Here is a 27,844-nt window from a genome sequence, read left to right on the forward strand (position 1 = left end):
CCGTGTGTACAGGTATGTATATATACACACACACACACACACACATATATATATATATATATATATATATATATATATGGGGAGACCACACGGGCTTATATGAGAGGGAACAAGACGTGGGTGTGTTACAGTCTATGGTTATGGTGTAGTTAGTATGTTGCGGTATACTCATACTGTGGTACTTTAAGAAGTGACGAATGAGGGCGTGGCTCATGCGCGTCGACGTGCTGACGTGGCATCGACAACGCTGAGGTGCGTGCAGTACGTCTGGGCAGCTACTGTGTGTTTTCAGCAGAATCTGCTCGTTTTCTGTCCGTTAGTCCGGTTTAAGTTGCTGCAGACAGGTTGAACAACAACTGAGATCCACCAGAAGGTTTTCAGAAAGACGACTGAACACCGGTAAGCAGTGACAAGCAACTGTGGCTAATCCTTCTGGCGTGTTTAAACATGATGCCAGATTCCATTGCACAGTTTGGAAAATCAAAATATAACTGCTTGTCGGCAAACATGACGCTATATTTACCGATACGAGTGACCTCCTATGAATAATGAGGAGATTTTGTTGCATTCGGCTTAGAAATATTTCAGTGGGCTGTAACAAATGTCTACGTCCAGACTGATTTAGTTAGCTAGTTAGCACGGTAGCTTCAGCGCGTTGCGCTGGAGGAAGACTCAGAGAAATAGATAAGCCACCAACCTAAAGTTATCTAAGTTAAGTCTTTATTCGGATATATACTTGTGGGTTGATTTTTTTCTATGCCGTATTGAAGAGGGACGTGTTACAGTTCAGAAATGTACTTTAATCCGTGTTCAGCTTGCTGTGTACGTTCACGACACACAATTAAATCTTAATTGAACAGATAAATTAACAGAAATCACGAACCCTCGCGTTTACGGCGGTAGGATGAATCAGTACTACACACTGAATATACCGGTCTGTGTTTCACATGCAGGAGGTGGAGCTGGGTCCTCGGCAGCATGAATATCGTCTCTAAAAATAAGAAGCGGGTGGTGCTGCCCAGCCGTCCAGACCCTCCCACCGTAGACCAGATCCTGGAGGACATCAACAGAGCCGCTCCCAATGACCCAGTCTTCAGCATCCTTGAGCAGACTGGACAAGGTGAGTCTTTCAAATCGGGGGGGGGGGGGGGGGGGGGGGGGGTCAGTATTCTGTTTTTATCCCCGTTTTTGAATTGGTTCCATCTTTTATGATTTCAGACCAACTCACCCAGAATTCATGAATGTAGAAACTTCTGTTATAGTTGGACTGGGTTGAAATTTTTTCTGAACATCCAAGAAACCATAAGGCTCATCAGTAATGTGTTGTGTAATCAGTTAATGCTGAATGCTTTACAATGATCAAATGAATAAAAATAAAGAATTTTAACATGCTGTAACTTGGGTTTTGAAAAGTCCTCAACAAATGAAGTTTATTGTTACTGTTATTATTGTTGTTGTTTTTGCAGCTGACTGAATGGACATGTGTCTGAGTGACAAACATCAAAAATACTTTCTGTGAGAACTGCAGTTTCCTGTCTGTCTGTCCTGTAGTTAACCGCCTGTCTGTCCTGTCTCCCTCATCTCTGCTCAGACTCGTCCCGGCCTTCAGACACTGATGTGGAGTTGAAGTTCCAGCAGTGTCGTCAGTACCTGGAGCTGAACGAGCGGCTGCAGGAGGCTCGAGGACAGCTGATTCAGCAGAGGGAGGAGCTGAGGGCAGCAGGGGAACAGCTGGACAGAGACGTGGCAGAGGTCAAAGGTCAACCACTCTGACTACACTTCCTATCCACAGACTCTTCTTCTATTTTCAATAGACTTTTTAGTGATGGCTTCAGTGCAGAGCACCGGGTGGCCCTGACTGTTCTCTAACCAAGCTGGACCAGAACAAACCGTGACACTAGTGGTGCTTCAGGAGACCCAGTACAGGCTGTCTGTGTGTGTGAGAGGATTGTTGCTGATGAGGACACACATATCTAATCATATTTATGTGACAGGCTGTGATGGTGCATTCAGTGAAAATTTCATCTTTTTCTTCTTTTACAGCCAATAAACACCAACCCCTCTCTACAAACATTTACTATACTTTGATATTTTTTTGTGGTTTTTATTGCCTCAAAAAATGCTAAAAACCTTGAGTTTGTTAAATGATGTTCAGAAATCACTCCCCCTCCCTGACCGTCTTCTTACAGCAGCAGAGACAGTGTTGAGTCTGTGCAGAGTTTTTTGAGTTGTTTTTCAGAGCTGATTAGAAATGAAAGAGAGAAAAGTCCCAAGATGGGAGTCGTTTCTCTGATTAGCCCTCATTGCTTATCTTAGCGTCTGATTTTCTGCCGTTTGTTTGATGTGCAGTTTGAGGTCACAACACCGGATTGATCATCTGAACGATTAACTGTTGGATGATCCGATGGATTCCTGGCAGGTCAGAAATGTTGGTTTGATGTTAGTAGTTGTTGCAGTTCCACAGTCTGATCGCTCACAACGTGAGATGAGTAAAATCTCAGTGTCTGCTCAGCTTCAGACAGACCTAAACAGACCCCGCTCGCATGTCCACCGCCACAGGTACGTCCTGTGCAGGTCAGCTTCTTTCTCCTCGTTTTCTTCTTTCTGTGAATGTGTCTGTGTATCCATGATGTTTAGAATTGTACAACATGAGACAGCAGCAAACTGCAGCTCTCAGCTTGTCTGCTCAGTTTCTACCTGTGACTGATTCACTTGTTTTACTCCCATCATGGGAAATTCTCACACAGGCTTAAGTAGTCTAAACTCACGTGACTGCATCTTAGCTTCAGTTTGTGCGGCCTGTAATGAATCAGTGTTTGTTCCTTTTCAGTTGTGTCTACTATGGACTATTATATTTGATTAATTTTGACAGGTAATAATGACCTGTCTTAACACTGTGTTTTAGGGTTCATATTCACAAATAAAGTTATAAGTCAAATTATAACAACTGACATAAAATAAATCTTGGTCTCTGTGGTCCAGTTGTCCATGTTCCAACACTGGCTGCAGTTGCATTATTTTTCTTGCCCTCTAATCCACGTGAATCCTCATTTTGAATGATCATTCAGGATCTGAATGCACCATGAAGCTTGTCAATTGCCTCAAACTATGGTGGATCTGAGAGCTCAGTGCAGCTTTGGAATATGACCGTTTAGAAAAAATGCTGCAAAGTGAGGAAACACAAATGCTGCAAGTAGCACAGAGGAAATGTTTCCAGGGGTTACTGTGTGTGTGTGTGTGTTTCATTTTTTTTCAGCTGCAGTGCATTGAGCTCTCAGGGCCAACTCACCATAGCACCTACACACAAGCTGTACAGCATTTTTGGCTCTGCTGTTTCTTGTCTTTGCGCTGACTATGTGCAAACGTACAATCTTTAAAATGCACTTTTTGTTCACTCTGAACATGTCAGTGGACATGAACCAATAAAAAGCACCATGTTGAAGATGTTTTCAGTCACATTGCTGCACCGGTGTCTGAATGAAGAGGTGAGCACGGCGTCTTAATGAAACACATCACTTTTTATTGGATGAAAACACTTATAATGACACACCTCTGTTGCTTTCCTATTTCACATGGCACCATGACGTCTCTGCTGCCTCATTCACACATGAAAGGCTGAGATCTAATAATCCATATAAACCTGACATGCAGATTCAGATTTCAGGAAAGATCCAGAATTCAGTTTATGAATTATCGTTCATTTATGAGTTTATGAACGAGTTAACTCAAAGTACAGACGGTTAAAACTAATCTGCAGATGTTTGGACATGATTTGGATTTATAAACTGATCTCAGCCAGGTGTGAACAAGGCTGCTGACAGTGATGGTGGGCAAACTTCAAGGACCTTCTGATGGTGCTGAATTCCCTTTTCATCTCATTCACACACTTTTCATTACTTGTTTAATTTGTAGGGGCTGTTAAAGTGATTCTCCACCCATAATCCGTAGTGTGAGTATAAGACTGAACTACAATATTTAGAAATTCACCTTTTAAACCTACAGGTATGGGCTTCAAGAAGGTACAAAAAGGTTTTGAGTTTGTGAAATGACATTCAGAGATTCTTCCAAAGCCTGTGGTTTCTTATCAACTGTTCTAAACCTGTGAACATGAGAAACTCAAGTTTGTGAATATGTACAAAAAAATGTAACTAGGGCAGGAAAACATGGACAGAGTCCAGGCCTGTTTTAAAGTCTGTTCTTTGTAGATAACAGTTTCTCCCTTTTTTACCATCTGTGTCGTCTAATTGTTGATATTATTTTCTGCATAAAATTCATTTAGTCTCATTTTTTGTTCTAAAACCTCAAATCATTTTAACATATTCAGACTTGAATTTTTCATGCAAAATTCTCTTTGGTTTTTGAGGTGTGACAAACAGCCACAGGCTTGGAAATTCATCATTTCACAAACTTCCATGTTGAACCTTCTTTGAACCAATATATAGAGGGTAGGTGCTTGATACTCAAAAGATTATTGTCAGAGTATCACTTTAATATCTTCCAATGGCCAGTGGGACTTGGAAAGGTTTGCACTGAAAGCTACTTGGGTTTTATTCATACTCAAAACATGCTTTGGAAATACAGTAGGGTGGTAGTAGTAAATACAAAACTGTCCCTCTGTGTAGATGAAGCTTCGCTCTGTGCAGCACTCTGCTGTCTCTGATCTCTGAGCACACATGGAGGAGTGATGGTACAACTACAGAGAATATTCATCATCTTAATATTCGACTTCTTCTCGACCTATCACTACTTTTACAGCAACACAATTAAGCAGATATTAACACGTTTATAAAGACCAGCGGATAAGTTCTGTAAGGACACACACCTGCCTGACCATCATCACCAGCATCAAATGATCTTTTCATTTCCTGACAGGAAACAACCAACAGCTGTTGGTACTGTTTGTACCTGAATCTAGTAGCAAACACAAGTATAATGTCATCACATTCGATTAACTGAGGCATATTGTCGCTTTGTTCGTCTATGCTGACAGTTTTTAGCATTATAGGTCTTTGCAGCACAGTAATACAGATGGCTAGTAATGCTCTCGTCTGGCTTTAGAAAGTATTTTACCGCTGAATAACAACATCATCGTCATCAGGTGTCCACAATGTTAACAGTTGTGTATACAGTCAGTGAATATATTAGCATGCTGTCAGGGAGCAACACTGAGATTCTTTTGCCCACCGGAAGCTTTGAAGATTTTGTATATTTGCATGTTATTTACAATACTGATTAAGACACAGAGTACAGGAGAGTGTGAAGTGAACCAGAATCAGCTGAGAGTTTGGAAAATGACAGTATTTGCTATAATATTTTCTGCAGCAGTGGTGGAAAACCTGCTGGAGTCCAGCAGGTGTCAGGGTAAAGATGTGATAAATCATCCCTTCACATTAATAACTTGTGTGCTAAGTATACTGTGTATATTAGAAGTAGCAGTGTCCCCTTAGAAGTAGCAGTGTCCCTCAAGTCACTGCACAAAAGCATCTGCCAAATGAGTAAATGTAAAAACATATTACATCCCTGCAAGTAGGATCGGGCGATATGAGTAGTTACTGTGAGAGATAATATATTACATTCCAATATTTCTGCTTGTATTAGGCTACTGCAGGCAGATGTGCTAATTACAGTGCAAGACTGTTTTATAGCAATATTAGATTTGTGAATGATTTTTGTATCAATGTAATGAAACTTGATTTGTTAGATTAATTAGCTGAATTAGCCAAAAATAAACATTCCTGTCTGGTTATTTTATCCACTAAAAGATCCTCATGTGATTTTGTATAATTATATAACAACAGTCACATGAAGTTACATATAAAGCTGTGGAACTTTATTCCATATCGCCCACTCCTACCCTACCCAAAGTTTTTATCCTATACACACACATTGAAGGGTTTCAGTAATAACCTAAAATCTATATATTTCCACGTACATCAGTCCAAGATCAAAGTTAAACAGTTTAAAATTTAGGTGGTCTACATCTAAAGTGTTGAGTAGACAAGGACACATCAAATAAAAGTGATAATGTTATTAATTTGAAGGTATGTATTATCAAAAATGTACCCCCCAACCCCACTGGGCTCCATCTGTGACAGGAAAAGCTGACAGTCGATCATGTTCAGTTGAGTGATGAGGCAAAGGCCCAAAGCTTTGATGTACTTATGTATAAAATACTTTACAAGTTGGTATATCTGTGTCCTTTGTGAAAGTCTTTCAACAGTCTGCCAGTTTGTACCTTTCTCAGGTAAAAGTCCAGCTGAGTTATCATTCAAAAGTTTGCATAATATTGTTCTTTTATTGATTCTGCCCAGGAGACCCATGGTGATTTATGTGCTGAAATCAAGTTCATTGTCTTTGCTTTATGTATTCACTACATTTCTACCAGGCAATGATTATTCTACAAATACAAAAAAAGTACAAAAAGATGCACTTCCTTTTCACTTGAGATTTTTCTCTGAGGTGCATCTCTGAAAGTTATTGGTGGTCTGTTCAGTCATGTCAGACCTGCCTCAGTGCATACATCCAACCCTGTATGAATGGTAGACAGAAGCTGTGATCAACTTTTCAGAGAGAAAAACTTGAATGCAGTGAATGGGAAAGGTAAAGGGTCAGTACTCGAGGTATAGGGACCAGCACGCTCTTCGTCTGTCCACCTGAGTGCCGAGTTTAGTTCAGGAACACAGCAGAGTCATCCAGTAATCTACTAGACGTTCTATGACTCACTTTTTTCCCCTAACTTCTCACTAACTGTGGCTGCTTGGCTTTGTGTGTCTTGCAGGCAGCAGGCCATGGGGCTAGGGATATAGTTGAATGGGGTGACTCGGACAGCCTTGCTGGGGGATCCTTGGCGGAAATGGACAGCTCCGCCCACATGGCTGTCTGATGTCCCTGTGGAGACAGTGCTGTGGCTCCTCATGGAAACATCTGAATCACCATCCTGGGGGTTACTCCCAGAGTTAGCACTGATCTTTCTGAAGAGGGCGAGTCGTGCCACTTCCTCGGAGATCACTGGAGCTGTTTCGACTGTTGGAGAGGTGCTTGAGTTTGTCTTGTTATTTGTAAAATCTTCTGTCTGGACTGTTGCGTCACTTGTCTTGCGTGATGCAAGTAGAATGGTTGGCAGTTTTCCTGGAAGAACTGGTGGCTTTGGCTTTTCCCTGTCAGGAGAAGGCACCAGAGGTAATGCATTGGCTGGCAGAGTGCTCTTCAAGATCTGAGGTACATCTTCATCCCTGATCCTCCTCCAGGTGACTCTGTCATTCAGCCGAGATGCAGATCTCTGCCCTTTCTTCTTTGTATCATCCTCGCTTTTTGCTCTTCCACTGGAATCAGATGATGAAGAGCGGAGGGAAGAACGGCTGGTCACTCGGCTCAGTATGTTAATGCTTGGTGATGAGGCATGTCGCTTAAAAGTATCTTTGTCTTGTTGCTGCCTAGCTCCAGACACTCTGCTAGGTCTATTTCGCTGAGCCACCCTGCAGGGGCTTTCAGAACTAGTTCTCCTGGCTGGGCGTCTTGCAGATAGATCCCTTTCACTGGAGGTTGCTCTAGAGAGAGCTGTTGTCTGCTTCTGAAGGCCAGGGTCTGGCTTCTGGACTTGTCCTGGACCTTTTAGTTGCACCCGTCTTGGGGCTTGCACAGCTGCCTTAAGTTCCTGACAGCGCGATGAGCAAAGGAAGACAGCTGAAGCTCCAGGAACTGCCCTGCGGGGTGATTCATTTTGAGATCCAGATATGTTGCGCGCAGATCCATCACGTCTCAGCACAGTCTTTGACTCCTTAATGAAAGTCAGTTGTCTCAAGAATCCACTGCGATCAGACTCACCACCACTTGAGTGAACAGAAGTCATCCTCACCAGGTCAAATCGATTGGCAGGTAGAACCCTTTTCCCACTGGCCTGATTGGTTTGTCTGCTGGTTGTTTGGTTAGTTACCAGCGGTGACAGAGGTCTCGGTTGCCTGCCTGAATTTTGCATAAAAGGGATTCGGACAGGTGATTTCTGAGTTTTAGGTGGTGGTGATTTTTCATTCTGATTTACAACAGGAGAGCGTCCCTTTCTTTCAGGGGGACTGCTGGCTGATGGGCTACTAGCTGGTGTGGCATTCTTTTTCTGAATATTTTTATTTGTCTGAGTCGGTGATGTTATCTTTCTCTGCCATTGTTTGGATGGTGTAGAGCTTTGCGACGATCCAGAGGATGAGCTTTTTGGTATCCGTGGAGGTGGAGTAGAGCTCCTCTTTGGCAAAGACAGTTCTGTGTCCTGGGGGCGGCCTAATCGGTGAAGGCTCTTTGATCTGTGCTGAGCGAGATTTGGGTTCTTTGGAGCATCTGTCTTGGTTGGTACTTTTCTAGGAGGAGGTCTTTGTGATGGAGCTGTCTCTTTTTTCGGTGTATAGATCACCGTCCTGCCTCTGAAAACCACTGGTAAGTTTGGAACTGGTTTGCGCTGTGCGAAGTCTAAAGGTTTATTTGCTTTTTTGTCTTTAGCAAACTTCCTTTCTTTGGGTGTAAAGCTGGATGTTGACATAAATGACAGGACTGACTCAGTCTCTTCAGAGGATGGTTCTTGAGACTTTGATGCCTGCAGACCAGTGACAACACAGTTAGCACCTTCCTGTATGGCTCTCCATTCAACACTGTTGAGGTCTGAATCTTTATCCCATGCCATATCATCACTGTCCATGTCCTCATCCATGTCCCAACCATCAGAGGTCTTTTGTTTTTGAGTATTTTCTGCTTTCTTCTTCCTGGCAGCAAGCTTTCTTCTCTGCTTGGGCATGGCAGATGTTATGCATTTCTGAAGGAGGTCATCCTCTGAGTCCATGCTGACAGAGCTGGGAGAGCTTTGCTCTTCATATTGGCTGTGAATGGTCATGGGCTTTGTTTGTTGCACCATATTCAGTGTTTTGTTGTGTCTGTTTTTGTACCATATTTGCTGGGCTTTTGATTTCTGATCCTCAAACTCAGCATCGCTTAATGAACTAAGGGAGGAGCTGAGTGAGTAACATGCCAGAGAATCATCCTTTATCAGATTCTGTTTTATCCTGTGAAACCCTCTGGGCTTTGCTTGGGAATTGTCATTCCTGCCAATATTTGTCATGCTCCGAGAGAGAGCATTTCTGCTTGCTTCCCTGATCTGTTTTCTATTTGTTTGCTTCATTGGTTCATCTTTTTCATTTTCGTCATCATAGAAGTCATTACTGTCCTCTGACGAATGTGTCATTTGTCGAAAGATTGTGTTTCCTTTTTGTGATCCCACATTAAGGTTACCCTCAGTGTTTTGCTTAATGACAGGCAGTTCCAGTTTCCTGACGGGGCCTTGGCCTGGCCTCTTCTTCTGTTGGTTAGGAGACTGATCACGATTTCTTTGGCTTGCCACTCTATCAGCTACCTCTTTGCTTTGCATCAGAACCCTCTGAGTGGGAATGACATGTTTGGTTGTTCGGTTCATTTGTATCTCAGGTGGGTAGTTCATCCTGTTGGGTTTGTGGAAGTGTGAGAATATCCTCAGGTCCTCAATCCTCTTTGCCTCATCATTGAGGAGTTCTTTTTTGGTCATACCTTTAGCTGTGCATTCTTTAGCCCCTCTCTCTTTCACTGGATACTGAAGTGTTTCATCACTTAGTGATGTTGTGCTGGAGAAGTTAACAGGTGTACCTTCTGCAGAATCAGTGAAGGATGAATCGTCAAATTTAAAGTCCTTTTGTGGGATGACAATTCTCCTCCCTGGACACATTTGGGTTTTGCCATTCGGGAGCATCATGTACACTGGAAGATGGATTGGTTTTCGGATCTGGGAATTGAGAATATGAGGAGGAATTGTGGTCATCAGGGAAGGTCTAACTTTTCTGAACTTGGAGGGCATTGCTGAGTTGATGCATTCCTTTAAGATTTCTATGTCATCGTCTGAGTTGCCCTCGCTGTATCTTTCCCCATGGTCAAGTCCTTGCTCATCCTCATCAGGGAAAGGAAGATTTTTGTCATTTTGTTGGAGCAGGGGGGTCAGTTTTAGCTCCACATCTTTCTGTATGTAGTGTTCGTGAAGAGGCAGAGCACTTAAGCTTGAAGCACAAGAGAAATTCTCAGTGGGCTTTTCCACAGTGAAGTAGATCATTGTGTCCAGGTCAGCAGGAAGGTTAAACCTCTCCTTGGAGTCTGCTATCTCCATGAACTTTCTTAGGCTGCTTTCCCACTGGCCTGCTGTTCCTGTGGCCTGTGTTTCTGGTCCATTTGACTCAACACAACATGGAGTTTTACTTCGGCTTGGAGGCATGGTTTGCCCTGGGCTGTCGGGAAGATCACTGGGGCTTATTGTTCCATCAATCATCTCACTGCATGGATCACTTTGGATTGAGCTGGCAATAGAGGGAGATTCAAAACTGCCCAGGGAACTGACTGAGCTACAGCGACTCATTACCAGGGGTGTCTCGTGTACGTAATTCTCAGATGAACTGGATGGAGATCTGTCTTCAAGTATGGCTGGTGAAGCTCCTCTGAGGAAGACTTTTTCCCTTTTGGCAGGACAGGGGATTTCAATGGGATCTGTCTCTTTGCTTGGGAAGGTCTTTGAGTCAGTCATCAGCAGCTGGCTGTCACTCAGATCCTCCAAGGTTTCATCCTGTTCAGCTCTGTTCACCACTTCTCCATCCTCCACTTCAATTATTTCTAATGATGAGTCACTCTCCAGTTCATTTTCACTTTGTCCATCCAGTGCTCCATCGCCAGAAGAGAGGGAAGACAGTGAACTGCAGCGGGAGAAGCAGATTGGGGTGTTCTCCACTGAGTATTTCTGGACCGTCTCCATTGTCCCAATGGTTGGGCTTCTGGTGGAGGTCATTGGTGAAAATTTGTTTGTAATACTCCCCCCAGTCATAACAGTAGGTACCCATGCTTGCCTCCTCATTGCTTGGGCAGCCTGGACATTGATTGCTGTCTTTGCTACACCAAATTTGGCCACACTTTGAATAAGCGGGACCTGTTGATAAGATGGGGACAGCTTAATTGAAGTCATGCTGACATCAGAGGAGACTTTAGTAGATGCACTGACAGGTGTTTGAACGGGTTGATCCTGGTTCTTTTCTGCATCTGTGTTGCTGAGCTCTAGAGCTTTCATATCTTTGTTGTCCACAGAATCCCTCTCTGGAATATCTTGCTGGTTAGTTTCATTCAGGACAGCAGGTCCTACATTTCGATACTCTTGATGAGCCACCTTGAGATCAAGCTGGTTGGGTCGTTGTTGTTGTATCAGGGTCCTTGGAGCAGGTCGCATCTGGTCTTTACTGCCACAGTAGCCATCACTAGTGCTGCCACTGTTTAGGCTGTCTGTTGATACACTTGTGTGGGCAGTTTTTAGGCGCAAGAGGGCGTGGGCTCTACTAAGACGTTCTCTATGAGCCAGGCTGCTTGTATCAGAGAGACGGCAAGGGGAGCAAGATTTTGCCCGGGCTTCATTGAGTTCATCTAGTCCGTAAGGCCAATCTGCCAGGTGATCCTCAGAGCTGAGGCTCAAACTGTCTTCCGAGGATGTGTGCATGGTGATATCCTCCACTAACCTGTCGATCTTGGCAACCGTGTTAGTGATCTTTTTTGCTAGCTTCTCTGCAGCAGCAGATACTACATCGTCAGGAGGTGCATGTCTCTTCTCAACCATATGATGTGGTTCTATGTCTCTCTCAGGTTCACTGTCCCTCTTACGTGGCTGGTTTTGCAGGAAGTTAGAGTTGGTAAGGAACATGGACAGCATGGAGAAACTACCGGTGTCCAGGCTGCTGGAGATGTTGGGGCCCTCATCATCATCGAAACAACCAGAATCAGATGCATAATCCTTTGCCAGACTCTCAATGTGCCGTAGTGGCTTGTTGAGGGTTAGGTGCTTGGGGCTCTGTTTCTCAAGGGTATCAAAGGTCTCAGCTAGATGTTTGGCATCCAGCTCTGCCTCCAGAGCCTTCTGTTTCCTCATGTAGAGCGAGGGCATGCAGGAGCCAGGGGATACGACTGCAGCATCCTTATATTTTAGGGGTCGGTTGGTGAGGAGGTTCCTCAAAGCTGCTGCGCTGCCCATGGCTATCATCTTGTGCTTGGAATGGATAAGGTTGCGCAGCATGCTGACGGCTCCGAGGTCCCACAGCAGCTCCTGGTCTTTTGGACTTCGAGCTGAAAGATTCCAAAGAGTGCCGCAGGCGTTGCTCACTATGGTTAGACTGTGGGAGCGCAGGTGCTGCAGCAGAGTCTGCAGGCAGTTATGGTCCCTGAGGATTTGCCTGTGAAGAAAGAAAGCAATAGACATTTAATGTAGACAATGTTTTTTTTAATGTTCAAATCAATTTTTACCTACATTATTGCAGTTTAAAGACTGTGCCAGTGTTTTTACATGTTTTAGTAACTGATATTACTGCAATATTTTTTTCCCATTGCAGAGACTTTAAATTTGCTCCAGTATTTGTGACATCCCATCGCATCTGCTTTTACAGTTGTTAACATGACTACTATAAGAATGTGGGTCAATCTGAAAAATCTGCACTATATTATCAAACAACAAATCAGACTTTATCTTCATTTTCATAGATTAATAATCTATACGATTAATAAAAAACGAACAAAAGATTTTGAACAATAAATGGGCTAAAACATTGAACAAGAAAATTTTGTATCTAAGATTTATTCCATTTACTTGTATTAAAACAGACACAAAAAGGATAGAAACAAATTCATGCATCTCAGAGTAATGAGTAATTCTCAGTGGATGTAGTTTGGCTGTGAGACTGTGGGATTGTGGGATTTGACCATGACTATGGTTGAAAGCTCCAGAAAAATCTAGTTCATGGATTGTTTACTGCACTACAGTTTCCATTTTCATTCTCAAAAAGGATGATTGTTTACATGATTCGAGTCTCAGAAACCGACCTGTAGTCTTCTCGCGTGGCAACCAGACTCGACACATTTCGTAGGATCCCTCCTCCACTTTCAATGATGGCGAGCGAGTTGGTCTGACATCGGTACGTCAGAGTGCTGACCAAGAAGCCCAGGGCGCCGTCCACAGAGCAGATCGCCACCTTGTTGTCGATGCTGTGAGCCGACAGGTTCCACAGAGCGCTCAGAAGACTCTTCAACGTCGACTCCTGCAGGATCCGGACAAACACATTTCAGTACAGTACAGTATCTGACATCCACCAAGCAGAGATCATTTTCACATTGTCTCCCGCAGTGAATCAGTTTTTCTTCTCATCATCATATCCACTGTGTGTGTGTGGGTTTGTTTTAGTTACCTTAGTAGCCTGCAGGGCGCAGGTCATCAGAGCAGATACGCAGCCAATGTCTCTGAGGACTCTCTTGCTGCTGATGTCGGCCCTCCAGGACAGATTCCTCAGGATGCTGGAGACCACCTGATGGAGCTCCTCGCTGTCTGAGGCCAGCTGGGCCACCAGAGACTGAAGGCAGCTCTTTTTGGAGCAGAGAGTCGCCTGAAGCAGGACAAGAAGGACCGTGATGGCTTGGTGAATCAGTGCATGGTTTTCAAACATATCTGAATGTGTCTCATACAAACTTGACATCTAAATTTGCACACAGACACAAACCAGAGCAGAAAACAACAAACCTCACATCTGCAAAAGTTCTACCATATCTCTACTGTCTGGAAAATAACACTGTATGCTTTATATACATGTACTGCTCGCAGCTATGCTAAAATAACAATAGTAAGACATCAGCTGGAAGTCATCTCTTACTAAAACACATACATACATATAGATATATAGATATGTATATATATTTATATATGTATGTATGTATATATGTATTTGCAGAGACTCGCCTGAAGGAGGACAAGAAGGACCGTATTGGCTTGGTGAATCAGTGCACGGTTTTCAAACATGTCTGAATATCTCATTCATACATACATACACACACATATATATATACACACATGCACATATACATATATACATATACATACATACACACACATACATACATGACTTTTTTGGGCATATTTTGACGCCTTACTATACTATGACGTTTTTTGGCACATTTTGAGGTCATACTAAAGTATGACTTTTTTTGGCCGATTTTGACTCCTTACTATACTATGACTTTTTTTGGCACATTTTGAGGTCATACTAAAGTATGACTTTTTTTGGCCGATTTTGACGCCTTACTATACTATGACGTTTTTTATGACATTTTGAGGTCAAAAAAATTTTTGACTTTTTTTGGCCAATTTTGACGCATCGCTATACTATGACGTTTTTTATGACATTTTGAGGTAAAAAAAAATTTTGACTTTTTTTGCCCGAAAAAAACGCCATACTATGACGTTTTTTTATGACATTTTGAGGTAAAAAAAATGTTTGACTTTTTTTGGCCGATTTTGACGCCTTACTATACTATGACGTTTTTTATGACATTTTGAGGTCAAAAAAAATTTTGACTTTTTTTGCCCGAAAAATACGCCATACTATACTATGACGTTTTTTATGACATTTTGAGGTAAAAAAAAATGTTGACTTTTTTTGGCCAATTTTGACGCCTAACTATACTACAACGTTTTTTATGACATTTTGAGGTCAAAAAAAATTTTGACTTTTTTTCCCGAAAAAAAAACGCCTTACTATACTATGACGTTTTTTATGACATTTTGAGGTCAAAAAAATTTTTGACTTTTTTTGCCCGAAAAAAAACGCCATACTATACTATGACGTTTTTTATGACATTTTGAGGTCAAAAAAATTTTTGACTTTTTTTGTCCGATTTTGACGCCTTACTATACTATGACGTTTTTTATGACATTTTGGGGTCAAAAAAAATTTTGACTTTTTTTGCCCGAAAAATACGCCATACTATACTATGACGTTTTTTATGACATTTTGAGGTAAAAAAAAATGTTGACTTTTTTTGGCCAATTTTGACGCCTAACTATACTACGACGTTTTTTATGACATTTTGAGGTCAAAAAAAATTTTGACTTTTTTTCCCGAAAAAAAAACGCCTTACTATACTATGACGTTTTTTTATGACATTTTGAGGTCAAAAAATTTTTTGACTTTTTTTGCCCGAAAAAAAACGCCATACTATACTATGACGTTTTTTATGACATTTTGAGGTCAAAAAAATTTTTGACTTTTTTTGTCCGATTTTGACGCCTTACTATACTATGACTTTTTTTGGCACATTTTGAGGTCATACTAAAGTATGACTTTTTTTGTCCGATTTTGACGCCTTACTATACTATGACGTTTTTTATGACATTTTGAGGTCAAAAAAATTTTTGACTTTTTTTGTCCGATTTTCACGCCTTACTATACTATGACGTTTTTTGGCACATTTTGAGGTCATACTAAAGTATGACTTATTTTGGCCGATTTTGACGCCTTACTATACTATGATGTTTTTCATGACATTTTGAGGTCAAAAAAATTTTTGACTTTTTTTGGCCGATTTTGACGCCTTACTATACTATGACTTTTTTTGGCACATTCTGAGGTCATACTAAAGTATGACTTTTTTTGTCCGATTTTGACGCCTTACTATACTATGACTTTTTTTGGCACATTCTGAGGTCATACTAAAGTATGACTTTTTTTGTCCGATTTTGACGCCTTACTATACAATGACGTTTTTTATGACATTTTGAGGTCAAAAAATTTTTTGACTTTTTTTGCCTGAAAAAAACGCCATACTATACTATGACGTTTTTTATGACATTTTGAGGTCATACTAAAGTATGACTTTTTCTGGCCGATTTTGACGCCTTACTATACTATGACGTTTTTTGACACATTTTGAGGCCATACTAAATTATGACTTTTTTTGGCTGATTTTGACGCCTTACTATACTATGACGTTTTTTGGCACATTTTGAGGTCATACTAAAGTATGACTAATTTTTGCCGATTTTGACGCCTTACTATACTATGATGTTTTTCATGACATTTTGAGGTCATACTAAAGTATGACTTTTTTTGGCCGATTTTGACGCCTTACTATACTATGACGTTTTTTATGACATTTTGAGGTCAAAAAAAATTTTGACTTTTTTTGCCCGAAAAATACGCCATACTATACTATGACGTTTTTTATGACATTTTGAGGTCATACTAAAGTATGACTTTTTTTGGCCGATTTTGACCCCTTACTATACTATGATGTTTTTTGGCAAATTTTGAGGTCATACTAAAGTATGACTTATTTTGGCCGATTTTGATGCCTTACTATACTATGACTTTTTTTGGCACATTTTGAGGTCATACTAAAGTATGACTTTTTTTGGCCGATTTTGACGCCATACTGTACTATGACGTTTTTTATGACATTTTGAGGTCATACTAAAGTATGACTTTTTTTGGCCGATTTTGACGCCTTACTATACTATGATGTTTTTTGGCACATTTTGAGGTCATACTAAAGTATGACTTATTTTGGCCGATTTTGATGCCTTACTATACTATGATGTTTTTCATGACATTTTGAGGTCATACTAAAGTATGACTTTTTTTGGCCGATTTTGACGCCTTACTATACTATGACTTTTTTTGGCACATTTTGAGGTCATACTAAAGTATGACTTTTTTTGTCCGATTTTGACGCCTTACTATACTATGACGTTTTTTATGACATTTTGAGGTCAAAAAAAATGTTGACTTTTTTTGCCCCAAAAAAAACGCCATACTATACTATGAAGTTTTTTATGACATTTTGAGGTCAAAAAATTTTTGACTTTTTTTGTCCGATTTTGACGCCTTACTATACTATGACGTTTTTTATGATATTTTGAGGTCAAAAAAAATTTTGACTTTTTTTGCCCGAAAAAAACGCCATACTATACTATGACGTTTTTTATGAAATTTTGAGGTCAAAAAAAAATTTGACTTTTTTTGCCCGAAAAAAAACGGCATACTATACTATGACGTTTTTTATGACATTTTGAGGTCAAAAATTTTTTTGACTTTTTTTGCCCAAAAAATACGCCATACTATACTATGACGTTTTTTATGACATTTTGAGGTCAAAAAAAAATTTGACTTTTTTTGCCCGAAAAAAACGCCATACTATACTATGACGTTTTTTATGACATTTTGAGGTCAAAAAAATTTTTGACTTTTTTTGCCCGAAAAATATGCCATACTATACTATGACGTTTTTTATGACATTTTGAGGTCAAAAAAATTTTTGACTTTTTTTGCCCGAAAAAAACGCCATACTATACAATGACGTTTTTTATGACATTTTGAGGTCAAAAAATTTTTTGACTTTTTTTGCCCGAAAAAAACGCCATACTATACTATGACGTTTTTTATGACATTTTGAGGTCATACTAAAGTATGACTTTTTCTGGCCGATTTTGACGCCTTACTATACTATGACGTTTTTTGAGACATTTTGAGGTCATACTAAATTATGACTTTTTTTGGCCGATTTTGACGCCTTACTATACTATGATGTTTTTTGGCACATTTTGAGGTCATACTAAAGTATGACTAATTTTTGCCGATTTTGACGCCTTACTATACTATGATGTTTTTCATGACATTTTGAGGTCATACTAAAGTATGACTTTTTTTGGCTGATTTTGACGCCTTACTATACTATGACGTTTTTTATGACATTTTGAGGTCAAAAAAATTTTTGACTTTTTTTGCCCGAAAAATACGCCATACTATACTATGACGTTTTTTATGACATTTTGAGGTCATACTAAAGTATGACTTTTTTTGGCCGATTTTGACCCCTTACTATACTATGATGTTTTTTGGCAAATTTTGAGGTCATACTAAAGTATGACTTATTTTGGCCGATTTTGATGCCTTACTATACTATGACTTTTTTTGGCACATTTTGAGGTCATACTAAAGTATGACTTTTTTTGGCCGATTTTGATGCCATACTATACTATGACGTTTTTTATGACATTTTGAGGTCATACTAAAGTATGACTTTTTCTAGCCGATTTTGACGCCTTACTATACTATTACGTTTTTTGACACATTTTGAGGTCATACTAAATTATGACTTTTTTTGGCCGATTTTGACGCCTTACTATACTATGACGTTTTTTGGCACATTTTGAGGTCATACTAAAGTATGACTAATTTTTGCCGATTTTGACGCCTTACTATACTATGATGTTTTTCATGACATTTTGAGGTCATACTAAAGTATGACTTTTTTTGTCCGATTTTGACGCCTTACTATACTATGACGTTTTTTATGACATTTTGAGGTCAAAAAAAATTTTGACTTTTTTTGCCCGAAAAATACGCCATACTATACTATGACGTTTTTTATGACATTTTGAGGTCATACTAAAGTATGACTTTTTTTGGCCGATTTTGACCCCTTACTATACTATGATGTTTTTTGGCAAATTTTGAGGTCATACTAAAGTATGACTTATTTTGGCCGATTTTGATGCCTTACTATACTATGACTTTTTTTGGCACATTTTGAGGTCATACTAAAGTATGACTTTTTTTGGCCGATTTTGACGCCATACTGTACTATGACGTTTTTTATGACATTTTGAGGTCATACTAAAGTATGACTTTTTATGGCCGATTTTGACGCCTTACTATACTATGACTTTTTTTGGCACATTTTGAGGTCATACTAAAGTATGACTTTTTTTGTCCGATTTTGACGCCTTACTATACTATGACGTTTTTTATGACATTTTGAGGTCAAAAAAATTTTTGACTTTTTTTGTCCGATTTTCACGCCTTACTATACTATAACGTTTTTTATGATATTTTGAGGTCATACTAAAGTATGACTTTTTTTGGCCGATTTTGAGGTCATACAAAAGTATGACTTTTTCTGGCCGATTTTGACGCCTTACTATACTATGACGTTTTTTGGCACATTTTGATGTCATACTAAAGTATGACTTATTTTGGCCGATTTTGATGCCTTACTATACTATGATGTTTTTCATGACATTTTGAGGTCATACTAAAGTATGACATTTTTTGGCCGATTTTGACGCCTTACTATACTATGATGTTTTTTGGCACATTTTGAGGTCATACTAAAGTATGACTTATTTTGGCCGATTTTGATGCCTTACTATACTATGATGTTTTTCATGACATTTTGAGGTCATACTAAAGTATGACTTTTTTTGGCCGATTTTGACGCCTTACTATACTATGACTTTTTTTGGCAGATTTTGAGGTCATACTAAAGTATGACTTTTTTTGTCCGATTTTGACGCCTTACTATACTATGACGTTTTTTATGACATTTTGAGGTCAAAAATTTTTTTGACTTTTTTTGTCCGATTTTGACGCCTTACTATACTATGACGTTTTTTATGATATTTTGAGGTCATACTAAAGTATGACTTTTTTTGGCCGATTTTGAGGTCATACAAAAGTATGACTTTTTTTTGGCCGATTTTGACGCCTTACTATACTATGACGTTTTTTATGACATTTTGAGGTCAAAAAAAATTTTGACTTTTTTTGCCCGAAAAAAAACGCCATACTATACTATGACGTTTTTTATGACATTTTGAGGTCAAAAATTTTTTTGACTTTTTTTGGCCAATTTTGACGCCTCACTATACTATGACGTTTTTTATGACATTTTGAGGTCAAAAAAAATTTTGACTTTTTTTGCCCGAAAAAAAACGCCAAACTATACTATGATGTTTTTCATTACATTTTGAGGTCATACAAAAGTATGACTTTATTTGGCCGATTTTGACGCCTTACTATACTATGACGTTTTTTATGACATTCTGAGGTAAAAAAAATTTTTGACTTTTTTTTGCCCGAAAAATACGCCATACTATACTATGACGTTTTTTATGACATTTTGAGGTAAAAAAAAAATGTGACTTTTTTTGCCCGAAAAAAACGCCATACTATACTATGACGTTTTTTATGACATTTTGAGGTCATACTAAAGTATGACTTTTTCTGGCCAATTTTGACGCCTTACTATACTATGACGTTTTTTGAGACATTTTGAGGTCATACTAAATTATGACTTTTTTTGGCCGATTTTGACGCCTTACTATACTATGATGTTTTTTGGCACATTTTGAGGTCATACTAAAGTATGACTAATTTTTGCCGATTTTGACGCCTTACTATACTATGATGTTTTTCATGACATTTTGAGGTCATACTAAAGTATGACTTTTTTTGGCCGATTTTGACGCCTTACTATACTATGACGTTTTTTATGACATTTTGAGGTCAAAAAAATTTTTGACTTTTTTTGCCCGAAAAATACGCCATACTATACTATGACGTTTTTTATGACATTTTGAGGTCATACTAAAGTATGACTTTTTTTGGCCGATTTTGACCCCTTACTATACTATGATGTTTTTTGGCAAATTTTGAGGTCATACTAAAGTATGACTTATTTTGGCCGATTTTGATGCCTTACTATACTATGACTTTTTTTGGCACATTTTGAGGTCATACTAAAGTATGACTTTTTTTGGCCGATTTTGACGCCATACTGTACTATGACGTTTTTTATGACATTTTGAGGTCATACTAAAGTATGACTTTTTTTGGCCGATTTTGACGCCTTACTATACTATGATGTTTTTTGGCACATTTTGAGGTCATACTAAAGTATGACTTTTTTTGGCCGATTTTGATGCCTTACTATACTATGATGTTTTTCATGAAATTTTGAGGTCAAAAAAATTTTTGACTTTTTTTGGCCGATTTTGACGCCTTACTATACTATGACTTTTTTTGGCACATTCTGAGGTCATACTAAAGTATGACTTTTTTTGTCCGATTTTGACGCCTTACTATACTATGACTTTTTTTGGCACATTCTGAGGTCATACTAAAGTATGACTTTTTTTGTCCGATTTTGACGCCTTACTACACAATGACGTTTTTTATGACATTTTGAGGTCAAAAAATTTTTTGACTTTTTTTGCCTGAAAAAAACGCCATACTATACTATGACGTTTTTTATGACATTTTGAGGTCATACTAAAGTATGACTTTTTCTGGCCGATTTTGACGCCTTACTATACTATGACGTTTTTTGACACATTTTGAGGTCATACTAAATTATGACTTTTTTTGGCCGATTTTGACGCCTTACTATACTATGACTTTTTTTGGCACATTCTGAGGTCATACTAAAGTATGACTTTTTTTGTCCGATTTTGACGCCTTACTATACAATGACGTTTTTTATGACATTTTGAGGTCAAAAAATTTTTTGACTTTTTTTGCCTGAAAAAAACGCCATACTATACTATGACGTTTTTTATGACATTTTGAGGTCATACTAAAGTATGACTTTTTCTGGCCGATTTTGACGCCTTACTATACTATGACGTTTTTTGACACATTTTGAGGTCATACTAAATTATGACTTTTTTTGGCCGATTTTGACGCCTTACTATACTATGACGTTTTTTGGCACATTTTGAGGTCATACTAAAGTATGACTAATTTTTGCCGATTTTGACGCCTTACTATACTATGATGTTTTTCATGACATTTTGAGGTCAAAAAAAATTTTGACTTTTTTTGCCCGAAAAATACGCCATACTATACTATGACGTTTTTTATGACATTTTGAGGTCATACTAAAGTATGACTTTTTTTGGCCGATTTTGACCCCTTACTATACTATGATGTTTTTTGGCAAATTTTGAGGTCATACTAAAGTATGACTTATTTTGGCCGATTTTGATGCCTTACTATACTATGACTTTTTTTGGCACATTTTGAGGTCATACTAAAGTATGACTTTTTTTGGCCGATTTTGACGCCATACTGTACTATGACGTTTTTTATGACATTTTGAGGTCATACTAAAGTATGACTTTTTTTGTCCGATTTTGACGCCTTACTATACTATGACGTTTTTTATGACATTTTGAGGTCAAAAAAAATTTTGACTTTTTTTGCCCGAAAAAAACGCCATACTATACTATGACGTTTTTTTATGATATTTTGAGGTCATACTAAAGTATGACTTTTTTTGGCCGATTTTGAGGTCATACAAAAGTATGACTTTTTCTGGCCGATTTTGACGCCTTACTATACTATGACGTTTTTTGGCACATTTTGAGGTCATACTAAAGTATGACTTTTTTTGGCCGATTTTGACGCCTTACTATACTATGACGTTTTTTGGCACATTTTGATGTCATACTAAAGTATGACTTTTTTTGGCCGATTTTGACGCCTTACTATACTATGACGTTTTTTATGACATTTTGAGGTCAAAAAAAATTTTGACTTTTTTTGCCCGAAAAACACGCCATACTATACTATGACGTTTTTTATGACATTTTGAGGTCAAAAAAATTTTTGACTTTTTTTGCCCGAAAAATACGCCATACTATACTATGACGTTTTTTATGACATTTTGATGTCAAAAAAAATTTTGACTTTTTTTGCCCGAAAAAAACGCCATACTATACTATGACGTTTTTTATGACATTTTGAGGTCATACTAAAGTATGACTTTTTTTGGCCGATTTTGACGCCTTACTATACTATGATGTTTTTTGGCACATTTTGAGGTCATAATAAAGTATGACTTATTTTGGCCGATTTTGATGCCTTACTATACTATGATGTTTTTCATGACATTTTGAGGTCATACTAAAGTATGACTTTTTTTGGCCGATTTTGACGCCTTACTATACTATGACTTTTTTTGGCAGATTTTGAGGTCATACTAAAGTATGACTTTTTTTGTCCGATTTTGACGCCTTACTATACTCTGACGTTTTTTATGACATTTTGAGGTCAAAAATTTTTTTGACTTTTTTTGTCCGATTTTGACGCCTTAGTATACTATGACGTTTTTTATGACATTTTGAGGTCAAAAAATTTTTTGACTTTTTTTGCCCGAAAAAAACGCCAAAGTATACTATGACGTTTTTTATGATATTTTGAGGTCATACTAAAGTATGACCTTTTTTGGCCGATTTTGACGCCTTACTATACTATGAAGTTTTTTATGACATTTTGAGGTCAAAAAAATTTTTGACTTTTTTTGTCCGATTTTGACGCCTTACTATACTATGACGTTTTTTATGACATTTTGAGGTAAAAAAATTTTTTGACTTTTTTTGCCCGAAAAATACGCCATACTATACTATGACGTTTTTTATGACATTTTGAGGTCAAAAAAAATTTTGACTTTTTTTGCCCGAAAAAAAACGGCATACTATACTATGACGTTTTTTATGACATTTTGAGGTCAAAAATTTTTTTGACTTTTTTTGCCCGAAAAATACGCCATACTATACTATGACGTTTTTTATGACATTTTGAGGTCATACTAAAGTATGACTTTTTTTGGCCGATTTTGACGCCTTACTATACTATGACGTTTTTTTATGACATTTTGAGGTCAAAAAAATTTTTGACTTTTTTTGCCCGAAAAAAACGCCATACTATACTATGACGTTTTTTATGATATTTTGAGGTCATACTAAAGTATGACTTTTTTTGGCCGATTTTGAGGTCATACAAAAGTATGACTTTTTTTGGCCGATTTTGACGCCTTACTATACTATGACGTTTTTTATGACATTTTGAGGTTAAAAATTTTTTTGACTTTTTTTGGCCAATTTTGACGCCTCACTATACTATGACGTTTTTTATGACATTTTGAGGTCAAAAAAAATTTTGACTTTTTTTGCCCGAAAAAAAACGCCATACTATACTATGATGTTTTTCATTACATTTTGAGGTCATACAAAAGTATGACTTTATTTGGCTGATTTTGACGCCTTACTATACTATGACGTTTTTTATGACATTCTGAGGTAAAAAAAATTTTTGACTTTTTTTGCCCGAAAAATACGCCATACTATACTATGACGTTTTTTATGACATTTTGAGGTCAAAAAAAATTTGACTTTTTTTGCCAGAAAAAAACGCCATACTATACTATGACGTTTTTTATGACATTTTGAGGTCAAAAAAATTTTTGACTTTTTTTGCCCGAAAAATACGCCATACTATACTATGACGTTTTTTGACATTTTGAGGTCAAAAAAATTTTTGACTTTTTTTGCCCGAAAAAAACGCCATACTATACAATGACGTTTTTTATGACATTTTGAGGTCAAAAAATTTTTTGACTTTTTTTGCCCGATTTTGACGCCTTACTATACTATGACGTTTTTTATGACATTTTGAGGTCAAAAAAATTTTTGACTTTTTTTGGCCGAAAAAAACGCCATACTATACTATGACGTTTTTTATGACATTTTGAGGTCATACTAAAGTATGACTTTTTTTGGCCAATTTTTACGCCTTACTATACTATGATGTTTTTAGGCAAATTTTGAGGTCATACTAAAGTATGACTTATTTTGGCCGATTTTGACGCCTTACTATACTATGACGTTTTTTATGACATTTTGAGGTCAAAAAAATTTTTGACTTTTTTTGCCCGAAAAAAACGCCATACTATACTATGACGTTTTTTATGATATTTTGAGGTCAAAAAAATTTTTGACTTTTTTTGCCCGAAAAATACGCCATACTATACTATGACGTTTTTTATGACATTTTGATGTCAAAAAAAATTTTGACTTTTTTTGCCCGAAAAAAACGCCATACTTTACTATGACGTTTTTTATGACATTTTGAGGTCATACTAAAGTATGACTTTTTTTGGCCGATTTTTACGCCTTACTATACTATGATGTTTTTAGGCAAATTTTGAGGTCATACTAAAGTATGACTTATTTTTGCCGATTTTGACGCCTTACTATACTATGATGTTTTTCATGACATTTTGAGGTCAAAAAAATTTTTTGACTTTTTTTGCCCGAAAAAAAAGTTTTTATGACATTTTGAGGTCAAAAAAATTTTTGACTTTTTTTGCCCGAAAAATACGCCATACTTTACTATGACGATTTTTATGACATTTTGAGGTCATACTAAAGTATGACTTTTTTTGTCCGATTTTGACGCCTTAATATACTATGACGTTTTTTGTGACATTTTGATGTCAACAAAAATTTTGACTTTTTTTGCCCGAAAAAAAACGCCATACTATACTATGACGTTTTTTATGACATTTTGAGGTCATACTAAAGTATGACTTTTTTTGGCCAGTGTTGACGCCTTACTATACTATGACATTTTTTATGACATTTTGAGGTCAAAAAAAATGTTGACTTTTTTTGCCCGAAAAAAAACGCCATACTATACTATGAAGTTTTTTATGACATTTTGAGGTCAAAAAAATTTTTGAATTTTTTTGTCCGATTTTGACGCCTTACTATAATATGACGTTTTTTATGACATTTTGAGGTCAAAAAAAATTTTGACTTTTTTTGCCCGAAAAAAAACGCCATACTATACTATGACGTTTTTTATGATATTTTGAGGTCATACTAAAGTATGACTTTTTTTGGCCGATTTTGAGGTCATACAAAAGTATGACTTTTTCTGGCCGATTTTGACGCCTTACTATACTATGACGTTTTTTGGCACATTTTGAGGTCATACTAAAGTATGACTTTTTTTGGCCGATTTTGACGCCTTACTATACTATGACGTTTTTTGGCACATTTTGATGTCATACTAAAGTATGACTTTTTTTGGCCGATTTTGACGCCTTACTATACTATGACGTTTTTTATGACATTTTGATGTCAAAAAAAATTTTGACTTTTTTTGCCCGAAAAAAACGCCATACTATACTATGACGTTTTTTATGACATTTTGAGGTCATACTAAAGTATGACTTTTTTTGGCCGATTTTGACGCCTTACTATACTATGATGTTTTTTGGCACATTTTGAGGTCATACTAAAGTATGACTTATTTTGGCCGATTTTGATGCCTTACTATACTATGATGTTTTTCATGACATTTTGAGGTCATACTAAAGTATGACTTTTTTTGGCCGATTTTGACGCCTTACTATACTATGACTTTTTTTGGCAGATTTTGAGGTCATACTAAAGTATGACTTTTTTTGTCCGATTTTGACGCCTTACTATACTATGACTTTTTTTGGCACATTTTGAGGTCATACTAAAGTATGACTTTTTTTGTCCGATTTTGACGCCTTACTATACTATGACGTTTTTTATGACATTTTGAGGTAAAAAAAAATGTTGACTTTTTTTGCCCGAAAAAAAACGCCATACTATACTATGACGTTTTTTATGACATTTTGAGGTCATACTAAAGTATGACTTTTTTTGGCCAGTGTTGACGCCTTACTATACTATGACGTTTTTTATGACATTTTGAGTTCAAAAAAAATTTTGACTTTTTTTGCCCGAAAAAAACGCCATACTATACTATGACGTTTTTTATGATATTTTGAGGTCATACTAAAGTATGACTTTTTTTGGCCAATTTTGACGCCTTACTATACTATGACATTTTTTATGACATTTTGAGGTCAAAAAAAATGTTGACTTTTTTTGCCCGAAAAAAAACGCCATACTATACTATGAAGTTTTTTATGACATTTTGAGGTCAAAAAAATTTTTGACTTTTTTTGTCCGATTTTGACGCCTTACTATACTATGACGTTTTTTATGACATTTTGAGGTCATACTAAAGTATGACTTTTTTTGGCCGATTTTGACGCCTTACTATACTATGACGTTTTTTATGACATTCTGAGGTAAAAAAATTTTTTGACTTTTTTTGCCCGAAAAATACGCCATACTATACTATGACGTTTTTTATGACATTTCGAGGTCAAAAAAAATTTTGACTTTTTTTGCCCGAAAAAAACGCCATACTATACTATGACATTTTTTATGATATTTTGAGGTCATACTAAAGTATGACTTTTTTTGGCCAATTTTGACGCCTTACTATACTATGACATTTTTTATGACATTTTGAGGTCAAAAAAAATGTTGACTTTTTTTGCCCGAAAAAAAACGCCATACTATACTATGAAGTTTTTTATGACATTTTGAGGTCAAAAAAATTTTTGACTTTTTTTGTCCGATTTTGACGCCTTACTATACTATGACGTTTTTTATGACATTTTGAGGTCAAAAAAAATTTTGACTTTTTTTGCCCGAAAAAAACGCCATACTATACTATGACGTTTTTTATGATATTTTGAGGTCATACTAAAGTATGACTTTTTTTGGCCGATTTTGAGGTCATACAAAAGTATGACTTTTTCTGGCCGATTTTGACGCCTTACTATACTATGACGTTTTTTGGCACATTTTGAGGTCATACTAAAGTATGACTTTTTTTGGCCGATTTTGACGCCTTACTATACTATGACGTTTTTTGGCACATTTTGATGTCATACTAAAGTATGACTTTTTTTGGCCGATTTTGACGCCTTACTATACTATGACGTTTTTTATGACATTTTGAGGTAAAAAAAAATTTTGACTTTTTTTGCCCGAAAAAAACGCCATACTATACTATGACGTTTTTTATGACATTTTGAGGTCAAAAAAAATTTTGACTTTTTTTGCCCGAAAAATACGCCATACTATACTATGACGTTTTTTATGACATTTTGATGTCAAAAAAAATTTTGACATTTTTTGCCCGAAAAAAACGCCATACTATACTATGACATTTTTTATGACATTTTGAGGTCATACTAAAGTATGACTTTTTTTGGCCGATTTTGACGCCTTACTATACTATGATGTTTTTTGGCACATTTTGAGGTCATACTAAAGTATGACTTATTTTGGCCGATTTTGATGCCTTACTATACTATGATGTTTTTCATGACATTTTGAGGTCATACTAAAGTATGACTTTTTTTGGCCGATTTTGACGCCTTACTATACTATGACGTTTTTTGGCACATTTTGATGTCATACTAAAGTATGACTTTTTTTGGCCGATTTTGACGCCTTACTATACTATGACGTTTT

At 37.2% G+C, this 27,844-nt stretch overlaps 2 protein-coding genes across 2 annotated transcripts in view; one reads left to right on the forward strand and one right to left on the reverse strand.

Annotated features, from left to right (window-relative positions):
* The first annotated feature begins 245 nt into the window (after positions 1-245).
* c6h19orf25 (chromosome 6 C19orf25 homolog) lies at positions 246-3,442 on the forward strand. The gene is made up of 3 exons (XM_041040025.1): positions 246-399; positions 954-1,120; positions 1,592-3,442. Exons 2-3 carry the CDS (start codon positions 979-981, stop codon positions 1,771-1,773), a joined length of 324 nt encoding a protein of 107 aa, XP_040895959.1. The 5' UTR covers positions 246-399; positions 954-978; the 3' UTR covers positions 1,774-3,442.
* A 3,203-nt stretch (positions 3,443-6,645) lies between these two features.
* The window catches only part of apc2 (APC regulator of WNT signaling pathway 2), a 67,932-nt gene continuing 46,733 nt past the window's right edge, over positions 6,646-27,844 (reverse strand). The window contains exons 12-14 of the mRNA XM_041040022.1: positions 13,266-13,460; positions 12,904-13,118; positions 6,646-12,260 (exon numbers count right to left, since the gene is read on the reverse strand). Of these exons, the coding sequence (XP_040895956.1) occupies positions 6,713-12,260; positions 12,904-13,118; positions 13,266-13,460 (5,958 nt within the window). The 3' untranslated portion in view covers positions 6,646-6,712. The remainder of the gene's footprint in view (positions 12,261-12,903; positions 13,119-13,265; positions 13,461-27,844) is intronic.

The sequence above is a fragment of the Toxotes jaculatrix genome, chromosome 6, assembly GCF_017976425.1.
Source record: "Toxotes jaculatrix isolate fToxJac2 chromosome 6, fToxJac2.pri, whole genome shotgun sequence".
Lineage (NCBI taxonomy): Eukaryota > Metazoa > Chordata > Actinopteri > Toxotidae > Toxotes > Toxotes jaculatrix.

Bases quoted from the DNA above. Each gene is read 5' to 3' on its own strand.
- c6h19orf25 (XM_041040025.1), top strand. From the start codon at position 979: ATGAATATCGTCTCTAAAAATAAGAAGCGGGTGGTGCTGCCCAGCCGT. The intron at 1,121-1,591 runs GTGAGTCTTTCA...ATCTCTGCTCAG, and splicing joins CCTTGAGCAGACTGGACAAG to ACTCGTCCCGGCCTTCAGAC.